The following is a 16,137-nucleotide window of genomic DNA, read 5'->3' on the forward strand; positions in this document are numbered from 1 at the left end:
TATGTAGAAAATGAAAGGGAAAGCAGCCATTATTTGAAGCAGAGTGGGAATCCAAATCATTATTTGCAGAAACCTCAAGGTCAACATTAAGCTACATGTAAGAGTTCCCATTCTCTCAAGAGAAAAACAAATCCAACTCCATCTCTAGCAAACAAGATGAATGAAGCAATATCATTTTAGAAGATGAAACTTTGTCCCTATTTTCAGATATGTGATGCTATCTTAAATTAAACCACTTACTGAGCGAGATCACAGTTAAAAAAGAAATGAAATTTGACCTTTTCTTATTTTCTTTGCGGAAAAAAACTTTATCTTCTTTAATATTTTATCCTATTAAAAAATTAGTGATAACGCGTGAGGCTGATAGCCATTATTAGAAGGCTTTTATCTCGTGGTGGTGGAGCAGCCGCCGCCGCCGCTTTGTTGGACTAATCTCTACCAACCAACCTCTCATAATATTGTTGACCCTTCTTCTAATAATATCATAATTAATTTGAATCATGCGATTAAATATTTATTTTAAGATATTTCATATTGAATAAACTTTCATGTATTTAAACCAAGTAATCTTATCCTTAATGTGCCTCCATGGGACCACACCACATCTACATCTATATATATTTCTTAATCATTCCCTTCGTTGCATGCAAGTATGGAACCTTGTTTAGAAATCAGAGGAGTAGACTACATCAAGTTTGAAATAGGATATTTTATAATTCTTTTTAGGAAGATATTTTAAATTTAGAACTTGAATTATTATTTACTCAAAAATAATTTAATTTATAAATAATGTAGAATTTTTTACATTTTAAAATGAAATTAACATTTTGGTTTCCATATATACATAATATAGTATTTAATTTTTGGATTAAAATAATATTGAGATGATTAGAACTAAGGTTTAAATCAAAGATAAAATACTATATATTCATGGGTTTTAATTAATACAAGATTATGCTAAAAGGAGATCTCTACAATAAATCAAGACCCAAAACATGAATCAATTCAGTTCAACTCATCTGATGTCAATATATTCCGGAGTAAGAAAGTTGAACAGGGATAACTGTACGTACGGCTCATGACTTTGAGATAACTGATTTATGAAGGATATACATAGCTACAAATGGATTATAACATTTTCCAACCGCATTAAATGCATTTTACCTACTTATGTCCAACTAGAAAGAAGAGCAATACTCCTTCGCCATCCATCCATTCCATTGTTTTGCCTAATATCGATTCTTTTAACAACCATTTAGATCTCGCCATTTGAGGTAAACCAGTCCGGCCTGATAATGAGTGATGGCACCGGCAACAACCAAGATGTGAAAAAGTTGGTGGCTGTGCCCAGCAATGTCGAATTTTCCAGGCATCCACCGCTCCGGAATCCTCAAGGCATACACCAAAGCTCCCATGCCATACAAAATCCCCATCAGAATCTCGTACAAGGTTGTGTAAAGTGCCTCGGGCTGGTGCCAGAACAAGATAAGTTTGTGAATAATGGGCGCTACTCCGGACATGCCCATGCCAAAGAAGAGGGATGCTCGAGTGCTGCGAAACTCAGGCTTCTGAAATACTGGTAATAAGGAAAACAAGATTGTTGCAACTCCCAAGATGGTTATAGATCCCAAATAGAGATTGCAGAAGAACGGATCACACATGAAGGAGTAATACACAGGAGGATAAAAGGATGTTGCTATAAGAGCCGCAATCCCAGCATAGTCTAGCCTGAGCATGATATACGATAGGCGTTCAGAGTGGCATGATAAAAGGTGGCATGTGCTGCTAGCTAGCAAGCAAAACATTGCACCACCCAAGAAGGCAAAAAAAGGCCACCGTGTTATCGGCTCTTTAACACTTTCCTGCAATTTAGAGAAAGGAAAAGTATTAGGTGCCTGAACCTCCCAAGATGAGTTAATCATCTATGCTAAAATTTAAAATCCTTGAATGAGCTGGAGTCACAAGTTAACCGAAAAATTAACTAAAAAAACTATTCTTTTTACAAAGAAACTATATAAAATCAATAAAAACCCACAAATCCATCAAGTGATTAGAAGGCAGAGAAAAGCTAGTGATTAGAAGGCAGCCAGCCATCGTTACTTCTGAAATTAGGCAAACTAATAAGATTTATGAGATAACTTATTAAGGATATGATGCATACCAGAACATGAGGATCAATATGATTTCCAGCAGAGGAAAGCTCAGGTAAACAACTATATAGATGTTCCATAACATGCCAACTTGAGAGAGAAGGAATCAAATCCATCAGAGGAATACTCGTCTTTAACTCCTCTCGAAGTTTGTGTAAATCAGGTATATTAGGTAAGGAAGGTAAGCATGTCAGGATTTCTGATTGCAATTTGTGTAAATCCGCCTTTCTCAATACATCGGTAATTTGCTGCAGAGCATGAATATCGACAACCTTTGGAACCTTCATTGCAGTGTATATGGTAAGGGAAAGGAAAATGAAGAACCCAATCAAATGCCTGTAAAAGGTAATAGTCATACACAACATGTCACGGTACAAGTGACAACATATTAAGCCATGATCTTGTAAAGCCACAGTCACCTTAAAAACATGAAAATTCAAAGACTATCATACTAAAACAAAGAAAAGAGTATACTTCAATTGATAACAGCAAGAAAATCACTTCACAAATCAACACATGTTTACATCTCTTCCCTAAATCTCTAATTCTTCTCTTTTCAATTCTAAACAGAAAGGTCAAAACACAATTAATCTGCCCATCACGATTTTCAAGAGCCACTCTCTACGAAAGGCAAATGTAATTGTCTTGGTACATTCTAACGGGTATTGGTGGCTTGTATTTTTGTCAATTTCATCGATGATCGTGCGTGGAAGATTTGGTTTTATACATTAAAGACAAAGGATAAAGTGCTAAAAGTGTTCAAACAGTTTGAAGCTTTAGTTGAGCGAGATGTTTGTGTCACATGGAAGCCTGCCGGATCTTTTTCAGGGGGATGCTCTAGATACAGTTCACGTAATGCTCACAAAGCATTACTTTACAGTTCGACGTTCCATAGAAAACATGGCCAGACAAAGATGTTTCTATGTTCACTAGCTAGACTTTAGATGTAAGACGTGCACATTCCCAAAGATCAACGATCTAAAGTAGATGTGAAAACCCAACAATGATACAAGCTATCTTCATAACATTAACAAGTTTATCCATAAGTTATATGATCCAATATTCAAAAGGAAATAATCATAAAAAGGTGACTGGTGATGTGGTGATTGTGAGATATCAACCATACAGGCCATTGATAAGGTAGAGACTGAGGTAGCTAGCATTTTGACAGTAAAATCAGAAGCAAAGAAAGCTTACGTCCAAACATTCAATGTCTCATTGTGAATTCTGAAGATGCTGAGCAAAATCTGCTTCATTGGCCATTCTGACCTATAATGGCCCAAAATATACTCATTGTCCCTCAAAAATCCAGGCAATGAGTGGTACTCTACCAGCTGATACTTCACCTTTTCCCACAATCTCTTCCCCCTCCCGTCCATTGGAGGGCTCACTAGACATATCTCCACTGATTCAACTGCCGTATACATATCTTCATGAACTTCCATACTGCACATATTTCTGCTTTCAATCAAACAACAATTTTTAAACTTAAAAACAACCCATAATTATTCAAAAGTAACCCTAAAGCCCAAAATATCTTCATTATTTAAAAAAAAAAGATCCAATAAAGAAAAGAAATGGAACATAAAGAGAAAAGGGCACCTGAAAACAAAATAGAAGATTGAAGAATCACCAGCTGAGAAACCCAGAAGGGATCCTTCAATAAATACAGAATTCTCAAGCGGAGGACTCTAAACAATTTTAAAAAATTATATAGAGAAAGAGAAAGGTTAAGACAAACAGACAAAACAAAGTTGGGTTTTAATACAAAGAAAAAAAAACTAACCGTAAAATCTTAAGCAGGGAAATATCACGTCCCTAACCTAGCAAACAAAGCTTCAGGAAAAAATAAATGGGATAAAGAATGAAACCGTAATGAGAACGAAAAGGGAAAACAAGAAAAGAACGAAACCGTATTTACTGCGAAATGCTAAGTTAAGGAAAAAGAATCAGTTTCGTTAAAGAGATGCGGAAATACCGAAGGTGGTTGTTTTGTTTGAACTAAAATAATAGGGATAGTAGATGGGATTGGATATTTTCAACTTTGGAAAACTGCATTGTGATTGCCACTTCTTTTTTTTTCAAAAATAATTAAATTCCAATCTTATTGTGTAAAAATATTTATTTAGAGATGAAATCACGACTATCGTTTAAATAACACGTGTTTAAATCGATGAATGGCCTTGTCCTAGTTGATTAGTTTTTCTAGGCTGATCGCATTTTGTGATTGTGTCGCTTGTTATTGTATGCTATCTGTTATATTTGTTTGTTTTTTTTTTTTTGGAAAAACAAACATATTCTTTCCTTTCCAGTGTTATAATAATATATAGATTTGGGATTTGGGATTTGAGATTTGGGATGTACTTTTTGTTGCTTGGATTTGATAAATCATCACGTTATATCAAATCCTTGTCTATTGTATATTAGACATAGTTTTTCTAATTACATTAATAGTGATAATTATTATAAAATTGGTTATTAACCATTTTATTTTATTTTATTTATCATCATGACAATTTTTAAAATTGATATAATAACAATTTTCATCCTTAATATTTATAATTATGTTAATTTAATATTTTTTTTTAAAAAAATTAACCTAAATATCTTTTTTAGAATTTTCAAACAAAACGTAAGCGAGAGGAAATGTTGGTGGATGCATGAAATTTAAGAGATTTGAGTAAAGGATTTTCATTTGACCCTTCAATAATGGAGGCAACGTGCATAACTCGGCATATCATGTACATATTTTACTCGACAAATTTGGCATAATTTGCAACCATGTGTACGTTATTGGGGGCATGCATGTAATAAACCCCCAAATAAATTGAGGATGAGATGGAAAACTCACTCTTTTGTTGTACAATCAATCAACAACATGATTTCACTTTTTAAAGATAAAATCGTTATATTTATTATATCTCCTTTTTCTTTTTAATAACTTTCTCTAGTTGGAACTGCACCGAGCCGAGCCGCGGAGCCTAAATTGTGCCCAACCTACCCGTTGTGAGGTTAAATGTTTTTATATTAATATTATTTTTCAAGAACTACATTTGAATAAAACATTTTTGTATAAATTTAATTTGAAAACCTCTTGTAAAAGGCCCAGCCCGTAAATATAAAAGATGTTACGGACACTAAGAGTAAGTTTGCTGTTGCATGATAAGAGTAGAGGGGGAGGGGAAAGGAGGTAAATAAGGAAATGAAGGTTTCAACAAACATGGATTATATCTAAACCGTATCGTAAATGAATGAAGGAGAAGGCAGACAAAATGGTCGCACCCATCTGGCCACTGTTGATCACATTTATTTTAATCCAAATTGTCACAAGATACAGCAGAAAATGTGCAACAAAGAAAACCTGAGCCCCAGTCTCGCAACTTGATTTATGGTTGAAAATCAAAAGCAACAGGATCTGCAATAGTATAGTATCACTTTTCAGATACAGCAGGTCCTTTCCACTTGAAGTTATCGGCATAGGATTTTGGCTGCAACCAGATATTATACAAGATAAGACATACTAGCAGGGAAACATATGTACTTTTCATTTTTCTTCAAGTACCAGTGTCTCAAACACCAACATGGAAATATGACCTCTATGAATTCTCTAAATACATTAAAAAAAAAAAATCTAATACTTGTATCTGACACTAACACTCAAGTCCGAGTAACATAGATCGTAACACAAGAAGATAATGAATACTATGGAAACTACATAGATTATAGTTTTTAACCATACATAGAATCATAACAATGGAACTACAACTATCTAAATAACTGGGCTTATGGATGAAAATGCCCAGAGTTCATTACTAACTAATAGTGGAGAAATAGCTTGACTATTATACCAATGTTTGAATGCATTGCATTTATTGTTCATAGTTCTGGAATTTGGACACTCTAGCAGCACATACAATTGCCAGTAACCCTGGCTAGATGTCTGAACTCTGACGAAGTTAAAAGATCGACCTTTCTGCTGCTATCAATGCTATAAACTTTCAATATCTCTCTCAGATAAGTAACTCGTCAAATGTTGACTTTTAGACTTAACATCTTTTAGAAAATTTCAATGTGGCAAGAGGACTCCTAAGAAATACAGCCTCTAGCACGGGCCAAGACTTGAAGTCGGTTGAATTAGCATTTCAATATATAATAGAAGAAACTACTACGGACACTCTTTATCTCTCCCTATGTAAGAATTCCCTTCCAGTTATAGGTTTTTCTAAGTGTTTCCTTTAGACATCGCCTCATTTGACGGATGATATTCATGGTCTTTCAAGATCTTTTGACTTTTTTTTTATCTGACGTAAATCTTGAGGCCTGCTAATGAAGCAGCTCTATGGGTTGCACTCAATTACTGCAAGAGGATGTGCCCGTTGAATTGGGTTCAATCGAACATTTCCTTTTATATGCGGTGTCATGTCATAAGATGTGTTAGCATGTACCCTCCTTGACATAGGTTCCTGCTGTTTCTCTTTTAAGCTCTGTGGGATTACTATGATTCTAAAGAAAATGTCTAGTCAAGGATCAAGACTGCAGGCCTGCATGCAGTTATTCCCCTAAGCTCAAGAAGTTCAAAACAGATGATACTAGTTTGTTTAATCAGTTTCCAGAAATTCCGAGTTGATTTCAGTTATTCCGCCTAGTCAAGGATCAAGACTGCAGGGCCTGCATGCAGTTATTGCCCTAAGCTCAAGAAGTTCAAAACAGATGATACTAGTTTGTTTAATCAGTTTCCAGAAATTCCGAGTTGATTTCAGTTATTCCGCCTAGTTGAAAGAGTTAACCTGATTTAATTTAACCATGATTTTCACTCCCAAACTTCCTGCTATGTAGGGCTCATGTAAAAGAATCAGAATTCATGACACAAATGCAAAAAGAGTTTAAAGGTTCAAACCTTCAGCACTGGTGTCTGGCGCTTTTTAACCTGTATATACAAGTTCAAGATGTACAACCAATTAGCCTCTCACCAAAGATAGATGATGGTTCATTAAAAGAGAAAAAAAAACATTTTCGTGACAAAATAATCAAGTGAGCCATCCAACAAGAAATGCGGAATCAAAACTCACTTTGCAGCAAAAGAGTGATGGAAAAAGAAAAATATAGCATACCACATAATCCCACCCATGTCTCTCGGCAAAAGACTTTGCAGCTTCTTCACTATCAAAGCCGAGTGCGGAATCACCAACATTAGCATAAGGGTCACCAGTTGATGTCCAACCCATCAATGGGTTCTCCCACCTTTACCATATTATTCAATGACAAGAAACTATTGATTATTAAAATCATGGTTACAAGAAAGAAATCTAAGATCTACTTATACACAACAAGATAAAAGGGAAGACATCATACCCTAAATTTGGCAATGTGCCCTAAGCAAGCCCTAGAAAATTAGTTTTCAAAAATGAAACTTATGCTACTTGGACTCAGGCGTAAGTGTTGGATATGAGCATGTATTGGACACAATGGTAATGTAGACTCAGAGCTACATAAAACGAAACTACAACCCAGAAAGAACCAAATAGAACCTTGATGCAATTTACAAAAACAAAAAAATTAGATTCTTCGATTAGGGTTATTCTCAAAAAAATATGCATAATTGAAGATTAGCAATAGCTTCATTCATCATTTTGGATTTTCTACCATTTACAAGAAGAGATTATTTAGGATCACATTCAACTAGAAGAGTTACTAATATTCTATCAGGAAACTGGGAAATTAAGCCCAGAAAAAAAAAATCAATTTCTACAACTAAAAGCGATAGGAAAATTAAGGTTATAAGGGGAAGACTGAAGAAGGGAGAATAACCTACTTTTGTGTCGACACGAAATTGATCTTCCACTTTCCAACTTTCCCAGATCCTTGCTGAGTTGCAGTTCTTGCAGGCGAGTAAATCACAACCTACGACGTAAATCAAGCGACTAAATAAAACTATATTTCCATAATCTTTTATAAATTAAAAGGAAAAAACAAAGGATCGATCAAAGGTTTCCTAAAACAGGGTAAAAGTTAGAAATTTACCCTCCTACGAAGATGTTCTTCAGGGATTCCGGAAACCATTCCAACTTCGCCTGGTTTAACCTCAACCAATGCATCTGAAGAGAAGGTTCTCGAGAACGAACCCAACGTGCTCCGAGCCACTCGAAGTTGGCTCGTTACTTTTTGCAGCGAGTTCGCGGCGGCCATCGTCTTCCCCAGAATCTATGCTCTCCAGAAATGAAAAATAACCTCTCCGATTATAAGATTGGGAATTTTTTTTAAGGGGAAAAAATATATATTTTGACTAATTACAGGTTTGATCTTATTATTTTATATATATTTATGAATTTGGCCTTTGATAAAGTAATATTTAGTCTCAACATTTGGTAACTAGTTCCACCTTGCTCCTTAAACTTTTAATGTGTCCCCATAACGTAGCATTTTTTCTCAATATTACCTCTGAATTTGGGTTCCATTATGATATAAATTTGTGACATTATAAGATTGCATCATGTCAAACACCTTGACAAAACTCAAATTCAAGGATCAAATTAGAAAAAGTTATCAAATTTTGAGACTAAATAATTTTTCTTTCAAAACTTTTCTTTGTAAAATTACTATGTTGGATATATATATAAGGTTTAATTATGCCTTCAATTCCTATACTTCTTGGATTTTAAAATTTAGTCCATTTTCTTTTAATTTTAAGGATTTAGTTCTTGTACTTGATTTAAAATTTAAAGTTCAAGACTATTGTTAAGTAATTTCTATTAAATCTTAATATGATTTACTAATTAGATTTTAATTTTAAATCAAACATTTAAATATTAAAAATATGTATTTAAATTTGAAAAAATTAATTAATAGTGTTCCTAATTAAACTTCAATTTTCAAGTACAGAGTTTCTTGGACTAATTTCAATTTTTAAAATTATATTTTCAAATTGGAAATAGAAAAATTAAAAAGAAAAACCCAAAAACAAGTTAGGCCTCAGGAACTCTTTTAGATTCAGAAGCCCAACAAATCTCAATCTAACTCTAATTTTATACCACTCCCACCATATATTTTTATCAAAACCCTAGTTACCTCGCTGACTCCATTGGCCATCGCCAAGTCGAAGAGGAGCAAAATCCTATTCCCTTTCGCCCGCAGCAAAAATGAAGTACAACCCACGTGTCTCCTCCTCTCGCCGCAAGAGCCGTAAAGCCCATTTCACGGCGCCGTCGTCGGTCCGCCGCGTTTTGATGAGCGCACCACTTTCATCCTTCCTCAGGTCCAAGTACAACGTCCGGTCCATGCCCGTCCGCAAGGACGACGAGGTCCAAGTCGTTCGTGGAACCTACAAGGGCCGGGAAGGGAAAGTGGTTCAAGTTTACCGCCGCAAATGGGTGATCCACATCGAGCGCATCACTCGCGAGAAAGTGAACGGGTCGACCGTGAACGTCGGAATCAACCCGTCGAAGGTTGTCATTACCAAGCTGAGGCTCGACAAGGATCGTAAGTCCTTGCTGGATCGCAAGGCCAAGGGACGTGCCGCTGCTGATAAGGACAAAGGCACCAAGTTTTCTGCTGAGGACATTATGCAGAGTGTCGATTAAGGTTGTCTCTTGTTTTCTTTATCTGTCTGATGTTGCAACTGTTAGACTTGATTGTTGTTCTTTTCTTATGTTATCAATTAGTCATACGATGAAGAATGTGGGATTTTGTAGACTTGATAATGCTATATGTTGCAATTTTTCTCATGGTGTTTTCTCTTTTTCATCAGATTTTTGCTGCATTTATTTTAGTTTGAGCTCTTTAGAATTATTTTTGGGGTCGTTGTTTCCATGGGTCAGGCTTGGATTGACTAATTTATTGAAAGGATGTTCAATATATATTGGGCTAGAGCTTATCAGCTTTCAGTTTGCTCTTTTTTAGCTTGTTAGAAGTTAAGGTTATATGGAATCCCTCTTTTTCTTGAGAAAGACAAAATCCAGTTTATCTTGTTTTGTTTGTATTCCATATTCAACAAATATACCAACTAGAGTGATGGTTAAATCTTCAAAATAATCTGAAAATACTGCTTCACCAAGTGGAGGTTGTTTTCCTTAACAGTAGACCTAGTAATTTCGTCATGTTTTTCTAGAGAATGTTTGTTTAACGGACTAAAAATAATCCGTATTATTATTGGGTGTTATATTTCCCAAGAGTATATGTTGACCTATTAATCCCTCCATTCCTAAGGTTATACCAACAATGGTTAGCCGCAGTGGCAAGACCTTTTGCATTTTGAAAAAGAAAAATTCGGAAAGAATTAATCTCTATTTATAATAATTTAGTCGAATATAAAATTATGTCAAATCAAGTAAAAAATTTTGAGTTAATCGAGTTGATGAGTCGTATTTTCTCATCCGAATTCTATTTGAATTTTTTTGAATCAAGTCGAGTCAAATTGATTGAAATTGTTCAAGTTAAATTAAAAAATTAAACATCAAATTAAATTTGTTATGGTATAACTGATTTCATGTTTGAAATTTTTATAAATATGTTGTAATTTTTATTGAGAGAGAGATCAATTTGCTCAATTTCAAACTTGACAGGGACCAAAAAGGTATTTACATCAATCTGTTATCCGAGTTATTAAAATTGTAAAATTTAACTCGATTTGAATTTGAAACTGTCGAATAAATTTAATAACTTGATTCGATTAACTTAAAATTTGAATTTTATTTTATTTATTTGAATCAAAATGAATTTCTAACTGCTGGAAAATATAATTACTTCACCTGTTCTCATTCTTTGGTCATCTATGGCTAAAAAGCCTTCTGGCATGTAATTGGAACAGCGAATCCTAATCATCAACGCAAAAATTATAATGAAATGTGAGACGACATCAAATTTTCATAATAACAAATTTGCGAAAAATAGTGTTGGTAAAGTGCTTTTTTTATTAAAACCTATTTACAGACTTATATGAGGTGGAGAAGGCGCAGTTGAATTTTGAGCTAGAACTAAAATTAAAATATATAATATTTTTGGTAATCAAATAAATTTATGTGTTGTGGGCATGGCATTTTTTTGAAATTATGTCGCGGTCCAATTTACCACAGATCTACTATACACTATAAATTGCTTTTAAGTCGGAGACCGTCCAGCGGCGGACCGTCCGTTTAGCCAAACATGAAAGATGAAACAGTTTCTCCAAATCGTTTGTAACCGGAAAACCGTTATTCTCCTTTTTATTATTTCAATATATAAGAAAAATGTGAGATAAACGTGGAAGTTTGCACGCAAATTTCATAGCACGTCATTTTGGGTGTTAGAACTTTGCTGCTGCCAGATCAAACGATTTGATCGGAACCGAGTGAATTAAGATTATTCATTTATTTATTTTCATTTATATTAAACTTCTGATTTCTTGAGAGTTGGTTATTTCTCTGTAACTTCCAGCATCCGAGCTGGTGGCGTTGTAGCTCGGTGTTGGGAGGAAAAGAATCCGACACGGTGGTTTGCTATAACCTTTTTTAAAACTTATCATGATGACTTTCGAGCGGAAAAGATAGTGATCCGCCGTTTCTGTTTTCTTTCTTCTGCTGCTTTTTCTTCATTCAATAATTACGTTCAGAAGAGAAAGCAAAAGAAGAAGGAAATAGAAAAGGGTATGCTATTCATCTATCCTTTTTTCTTTTTGGTGATTTCATTTGACAAATTTGGATGGTAACATATGAATCTATTTCCAAATTTCAAGCGAATTTTGATTAGATAATTAGATTTCATGTGGAGTTTTATCTGAATTTGACTCTTATGTTTCTATTTCATGAATTCTTAGGTAGTTAATCCAATTTTTGATTAATTTCATCTCTTTTTTTGGTAAAAAAAAAATTGATCTTGTTTAATCATTGAAAATAACGAATTTCGAATTTAAGTTATTTATAAAGTTCTGCAATTTCAATTATTTTTTACAGATCTAAAAGAAATCATTGGTTTATAATCGGATTCAAATGGGAAAGCTGGAAATGATTACGAATACATCTCCTCGTAAAGGTGTCAACAATGTCCACCCAACGCCACCTCCATTACCAGCTAAAGCTCCAGAGTACGGGCGGAAAGGGATATTTATGAGCAAGCGATCAGCCGTAACAAGATACAGCAGTGCTTCATCAACGGCAAGGGATTTATGGGATAGTCTCTTTGATGGAGGATATAGAGCAGATGTTACCATCAAAACTGATGATGGTGGCATCATCTATGCACATGCTAATGTTCTTGTAAGCCCCTCGTTGTATTTCCATCTCCATTTTTTATCATAAAATTGATACTTGTTTCTTTTTTACTATTAATATAATATAATTTCTTAGAAATCAACAAAATCGCTGCTTTATGAAAAAAATTACGTCCTTACATTTAAGAACAAATGCTTTAATATTCGTTTTCGTCATCTCTCGATAAACCCTGTTTCATTTCTTTTCAACATTTCCTCTGCTTATTAAAAATCCCGTGTACAATGACAGTAAAGGTTTGTCCATCGTCGTTAATGAATGGATGTACATTTTTTAGTGTAATTTGGGATCGAATAGCCAAGTGTTTAAATGTATAAGAAAATAGGTATCTTAAACAGATTATTGACTCAATCCCTTCACCGTATATTTTTCCAACAGGGCATGGCTTCTCCGGTCTTAAGAGGCATGTTGAAACGAGCAAAAGGCTTTGGTAAAAAGAGATCAATATCCATCCATGGTGTTCACCAAGATGCAGTTCGGGTTTTCATCCGATTCTTGTACTCTTCCCGGTAACTGTTCTTTTTCCCATTGTAGATGCTAGAAATTGGATCCAATACATTACTAAATTGTATGAATCATCAAAGCTAAGCCTCGGGTTTTGGTTGTATGTGCTATTTTTTATTTTTATTTTTCGTAGATATAAATATGAAGAAATGAAGGAGTTTGTGGTGCCATTGTTGGTGCTGTCACACGCATATGCCGTGTCTTCATTGAAGCGAGTTTGTGAACAACAACTGGAGCATGGATTGCTTAATCTAGAAAACGTAGTTGATATTTTCCAGCTTTCATTACTCTGTAATGCACCTCGGCTTACACTGATTAGTCACCGAATGATCTTAAGTAATTTCAAGGCTGTCTCTGCAACTGAAGGATGGAAATCAATGAGGAACAGTCATCCAGGACTTGAAAAAGAGCTTCTGGAATCCGTGATTGAAGAAGAAAACGTAAGTGGTTTTCTTAAAAAAAAAAGGCTTTGTTTCGATTCCATTGTGATCCCATTGTTATTAGCACTTAGATTTTGAACGCTCAAAAGGAACTAAATGTATAAGTGTAATCCCCAGAATCAAAAGGAGAAAATCAGAAAATCAAAGGAACGAAAGATCTATCTTGAATTATTTGAAGCAATGGAGGCTCTTGTTCATATTTGCAGAGATGGTTGCAGAACTATTGGTCCACATGATAAGGATTTCAACCAGAACCAAACACCTTGCAAATATAGAGCCTGCAAAGGGCTTGAACTTCTGGTTCGTCACTTTGCTGGTTGCAAATTGAGAGTCCCTGGCGGCTGCATTCATTGCAAGAGAATGTGGCAGCTTCTAGAGTTACACTCCCGCCTATGCGCTGATTCTACTTCCTGTAGAGTTCCTCTATGCAGGTACTTAAAAACTTCCGTTATTAGCCTCTAATACTTGTGTCATCCCATATCAAATTGTGGAATTCTGCATGCCATCTTATATTCAAGTTGGTGTCTCTTCTGTCGATTTATTAATTGAGCTTTAGCTCAGTTGACATTAGTGCTATTGCAACAACTAAGAAAACGTAGTTTCAAGTGCTCTTAAGTATATATTTTCTTCCGATTTAAAGATTAAGGATTTGAGGGAATTATAAGTAGTAGCAGTAATACTAATTAATAATAATAATAAAACAAAGTTGGTGCCTCTTCATTTTACTGGCAACTAGTTTTAGATTAGATAACTTAATACGAAATCAAAATCTAGATTATGTTCTATTTGTTACTCTTGCCTAATAGCCTTTTCAAGTTTGCCGCATAGATTTTTTTATTTTTTTTGTCTGTCTCCGCCCACGCGATGGGGTGGGCTAAAATGGTGTGGTTGAGTTAGCTGAGTCTCTCTATCTACTGATAAGTAGTTTTAGATTAGATGCTTAAATTTGATATCAAAAGTCCAGGTTTTGTTCTATTTCTTACTCTTACTATGTCTTTCTCCTACACGTAATAGAGGCCTGTTAAAGTGGTATCACCCTAGCACGTAATTATTGTTATATTCAAGTTGAATTGCTTAACAATGACAATTAATGTCAATCTGATGAGTTAATAATTCAAGTTAAATCTTGTGATAATTGAGGGTATTGAAACCCAATCTTTCATATATTGCAGTAATTTCAAGGAAAAGGTCAAGAAACAAAGCAAGAAGGACGAGATCAAGTGGAAAATACTGGTGAAAAAGATATTGAGAACAAAGAGAATTGGAGGAAGTGTATCATTCATTGCGTCCTCAACTTCCATGTCTTCATGACGGCCAAAAAGTTCAGTTGTGAACTTGCTAAACTGGCATTTATTTTAAAAAGAAAATGTAGCCATTGCATTGTTTGTTTTTAATTAGTAAAAACAAATGTACTAAAAAGGGACAAAAGAAATTTGTACGCAAAAAGAAAAAATGTCTGTAAATTAGTAATTAAAAATATTCTGTAACTATTGCTTATAAACTCGTTCTTTTAAACCCGCGCCAAGGACGGGATAACATTTATTAATTTATTTCAGTCCGAATTTTATATTAACAAAAAGGGTTAATGAATCCAGGGTTCTGGGTTGTCCTTCCTTTAGATCTGATTATATGGCAGGTTTTTTCCTTTTGTTTTTCTTTTAACTTAACTGATGATCTCGAAATCTGAGATACAACATAACCAACAAGTTCCGAAGATGATCTGGTTCTAGCCGACAACACAGATTTTGAGGCACCTCTCTCTGCTCTATAAACGTATCCAACTCTTTTAACGTTGCTCGGTAGGGCGAATATTTGATCAGATCCAGTCCATTGAATTGATGAAATTTATCTTATTATTTTAATTTGATTTAAATCTTTTTGAATTGAATTGAATAAAATAAAAATTGAGATAAACTTGAATTATTAATTAACTCATTTAGATTTTAAAATTATTATTTTAGAAAAAATTTAAATTTCCAACTTTCTTTATATATTATTTAATTTTTAAAATGTAAATTTTTAAAATTATTTTTATTTTTTGTATTTTTTGTTTAAACAGACTAATTTGTTCATTTTCAAAATTAATAGGACGGTATTTACATCAATCATCATTCGAATTGTAAAATTTAACTCGACTCAATATTCGAGTTTACTTAAATAACTCGAACTTCTCAATTCGATTAATTGAAATTTAAATTTTATTTTATTTTTCATGTCGAATCGAGTTTTGTTCACTTATATATATATATATATATATATATATATATATATATTTGTTGCAGATTTAGCAACCAAATGGCAGCCATCAATTGAGGGAGGAGATTAACTCCCCTAAACATGTGCTTCGGACATACTCAACATCACAATACTCCAACTCGTATTTGAATGTCATATATAGAAAGACAGATATGTATCCAGATAAAATATATAAATATATGTAGGACAATAAAAGATCAAACCCATCAATCCAGATTGTTATTTTAGATTCTAAATAAATTTAATTTCAACAACAGTGCATCCACACTTCCTTCTCTCCCATCTGCAATCTTTTGCGTGTGTATATAAAAAGTAAACCATGCACTCATTAAGGAATGGTACGATACCCTGTACTTGGTGGAACTTTTATCTTTAGCTGCTTGATTCTTACCATAAAAGTAGCTAATCCATTAAACACAAGAAAATATTGTACAAAAAAAAAGGTGTGCACAGCAGAGAGCAGACTGATTTATTTACTGAATTTTCATCATTTTAAAGACCCAGCTTGCTGCCCTATAGAAATCAGAATCATCATTGATATCATTTCCT

General features: G+C 34.1%; 4 protein-coding genes across 7 annotated transcripts; 2 read left to right on the forward strand and 2 right to left on the reverse strand.

Moving 5' to 3' along the window:
* Nucleotides 1–1,004: 1,004 nt before the first annotated feature.
* On the reverse strand, nt 1,005–4,117 carry LOC105802243 (heptahelical transmembrane protein 4). 4 transcript variants are annotated; one of them, XM_012633766.2, is made up of 5 exons: nt 3,937–4,117; nt 3,753–3,841; nt 3,348–3,596; nt 2,162–2,486; nt 1,005–1,862 (listed from the first exon to the last, which is right to left on the reverse strand). In XM_012633766.2, the coding sequence occupies exons 3-5, from the start codon at nt 3,593–3,595 to the stop codon at nt 1,245–1,247; spliced, it is 1,191 nt and encodes a 396-aa protein (XP_012489220.1). In that variant the 5' UTR covers nt 3,596; nt 3,753–3,841; nt 3,937–4,117; the 3' UTR covers nt 1,005–1,244. The 4 variants fall into 4 exon arrangements, with proteins under 4 accessions (XP_012489220.1, XP_012489217.1, XP_052479329.1 ...); XM_012633763.2 differs by having other exon boundaries at nt 3,348–3,608; XM_052623369.1 differs by having other exon boundaries at nt 3,753–4,117.
* Nucleotides 4,118–5,353: 1,236 nt separating this feature from the next.
* Nucleotides 5,354–8,405, reverse strand: LOC105802242 (NADH dehydrogenase [ubiquinone] iron-sulfur protein 4, mitochondrial). The gene is made up of 5 exons (XM_012633761.2): nt 8,172–8,405; nt 7,963–8,051; nt 7,262–7,391; nt 7,048–7,077; nt 5,354–5,638 (listed from the first exon to the last, which is right to left on the reverse strand). The coding sequence occupies exons 1-5, from the start codon at nt 8,334–8,336 to the stop codon at nt 5,582–5,584; spliced, it is 471 nt and encodes a 156-aa protein (XP_012489215.1). The 5' UTR covers nt 8,337–8,405; the 3' UTR covers nt 5,354–5,581.
* A 757-nt stretch (nt 8,406–9,162) lies between these two features.
* LOC105802241 (60S ribosomal protein L26-1) lies at nt 9,163–9,871 on the forward strand. Its single transcript, XM_012633760.2, has one exon. It carries the CDS (start codon nt 9,287–9,289, stop codon nt 9,725–9,727), a length of 441 nt encoding a protein of 146 aa, XP_012489214.1. The 5' UTR covers nt 9,163–9,286; the 3' UTR covers nt 9,728–9,871.
* Nucleotides 9,872–11,258: 1,387 nt separating this feature from the next.
* Nucleotides 11,259–14,920, forward strand: LOC105802240 (BTB/POZ and TAZ domain-containing protein 4). Its single transcript, XM_012633759.2, has 6 exons — nt 11,259–11,767; nt 12,074–12,376; nt 12,767–12,897; nt 13,026–13,332; nt 13,450–13,763; nt 14,505–14,920. The coding sequence occupies exons 2-6, from the start codon at nt 12,110–12,112 to the stop codon at nt 14,641–14,643; spliced, it is 1,158 nt and encodes a 385-aa protein (XP_012489213.1). The 5' UTR covers nt 11,259–11,767; nt 12,074–12,109; the 3' UTR covers nt 14,644–14,920.
* Nucleotides 14,921–16,137: the final 1,217 nt, after the last annotated feature.

This window comes from Gossypium raimondii, chromosome 11 (genome assembly GCF_025698545.1).
Source record: "Gossypium raimondii isolate GPD5lz chromosome 11, ASM2569854v1, whole genome shotgun sequence".
In the NCBI taxonomy this organism is placed as follows: domain Eukaryota; kingdom Viridiplantae; phylum Streptophyta; class Magnoliopsida; order Malvales; family Malvaceae; genus Gossypium; species Gossypium raimondii.

Bases quoted from the DNA above. Each gene is read 5' to 3' on its own strand.
- LOC105802242 (XM_012633761.2), bottom strand. From the start codon at position 8,336: ATGGCCGCCGCGAACTCGCTGCAAAAAGTAACGAGCCAACTTCGAGTG. The intron at 8,052-8,171 runs GTAAATTTCTAA...TTTACGTCGTAG, and splicing joins AAGAACATCTTCGTAGGAGG to GTTGTGATTTACTCGCCTGC. The intron at 7,078-7,261 runs GTATGCTATATT...TTGTATATACAG, and splicing joins GACATGGGTGGGATTATGTG to GTTAAAAAGCGCCAGACACC.
- LOC105802241 (XM_012633760.2), top strand. From the start codon at position 9,287: ATGAAGTACAACCCACGTGTCTCCTCCTCTCGCCGCAAGAGCCGTAAA.
- LOC105802240 (XM_012633759.2), top strand. From the start codon at position 12,110: ATGGGAAAGCTGGAAATGATTACGAATACATCTCCTCGTAAAGGTGTC. The intron at 12,377-12,766 runs GTAAGCCCCTCG...TTTTTCCAACAG, and splicing joins ATGCACATGCTAATGTTCTT to GGCATGGCTTCTCCGGTCTT. The intron at 13,764-14,504 runs GTACTTAAAAAC...CATATATTGCAG, and splicing joins TGTAGAGTTCCTCTATGCAG to TAATTTCAAGGAAAAGGTCA.
- LOC105802243 (XM_012633763.2), bottom strand. From the start codon at position 3,604: ATGTGCAGTATGGAAGTTCATGAAGATATGTATACGGCAGTTGAATCA. The intron at 2,487-3,347 runs GTAAGCTTTCTT...TACCTTTTACAG, and splicing joins GAGACATTGAATGTTTGGAC to GCATTTGATTGGGTTCTTCA. The intron at 1,863-2,161 runs GTATGCATCATA...TCTAAATTGCAG, and splicing joins ATATTGATCCTCATGTTCTG to GAAAGTGTTAAAGAGCCGAT.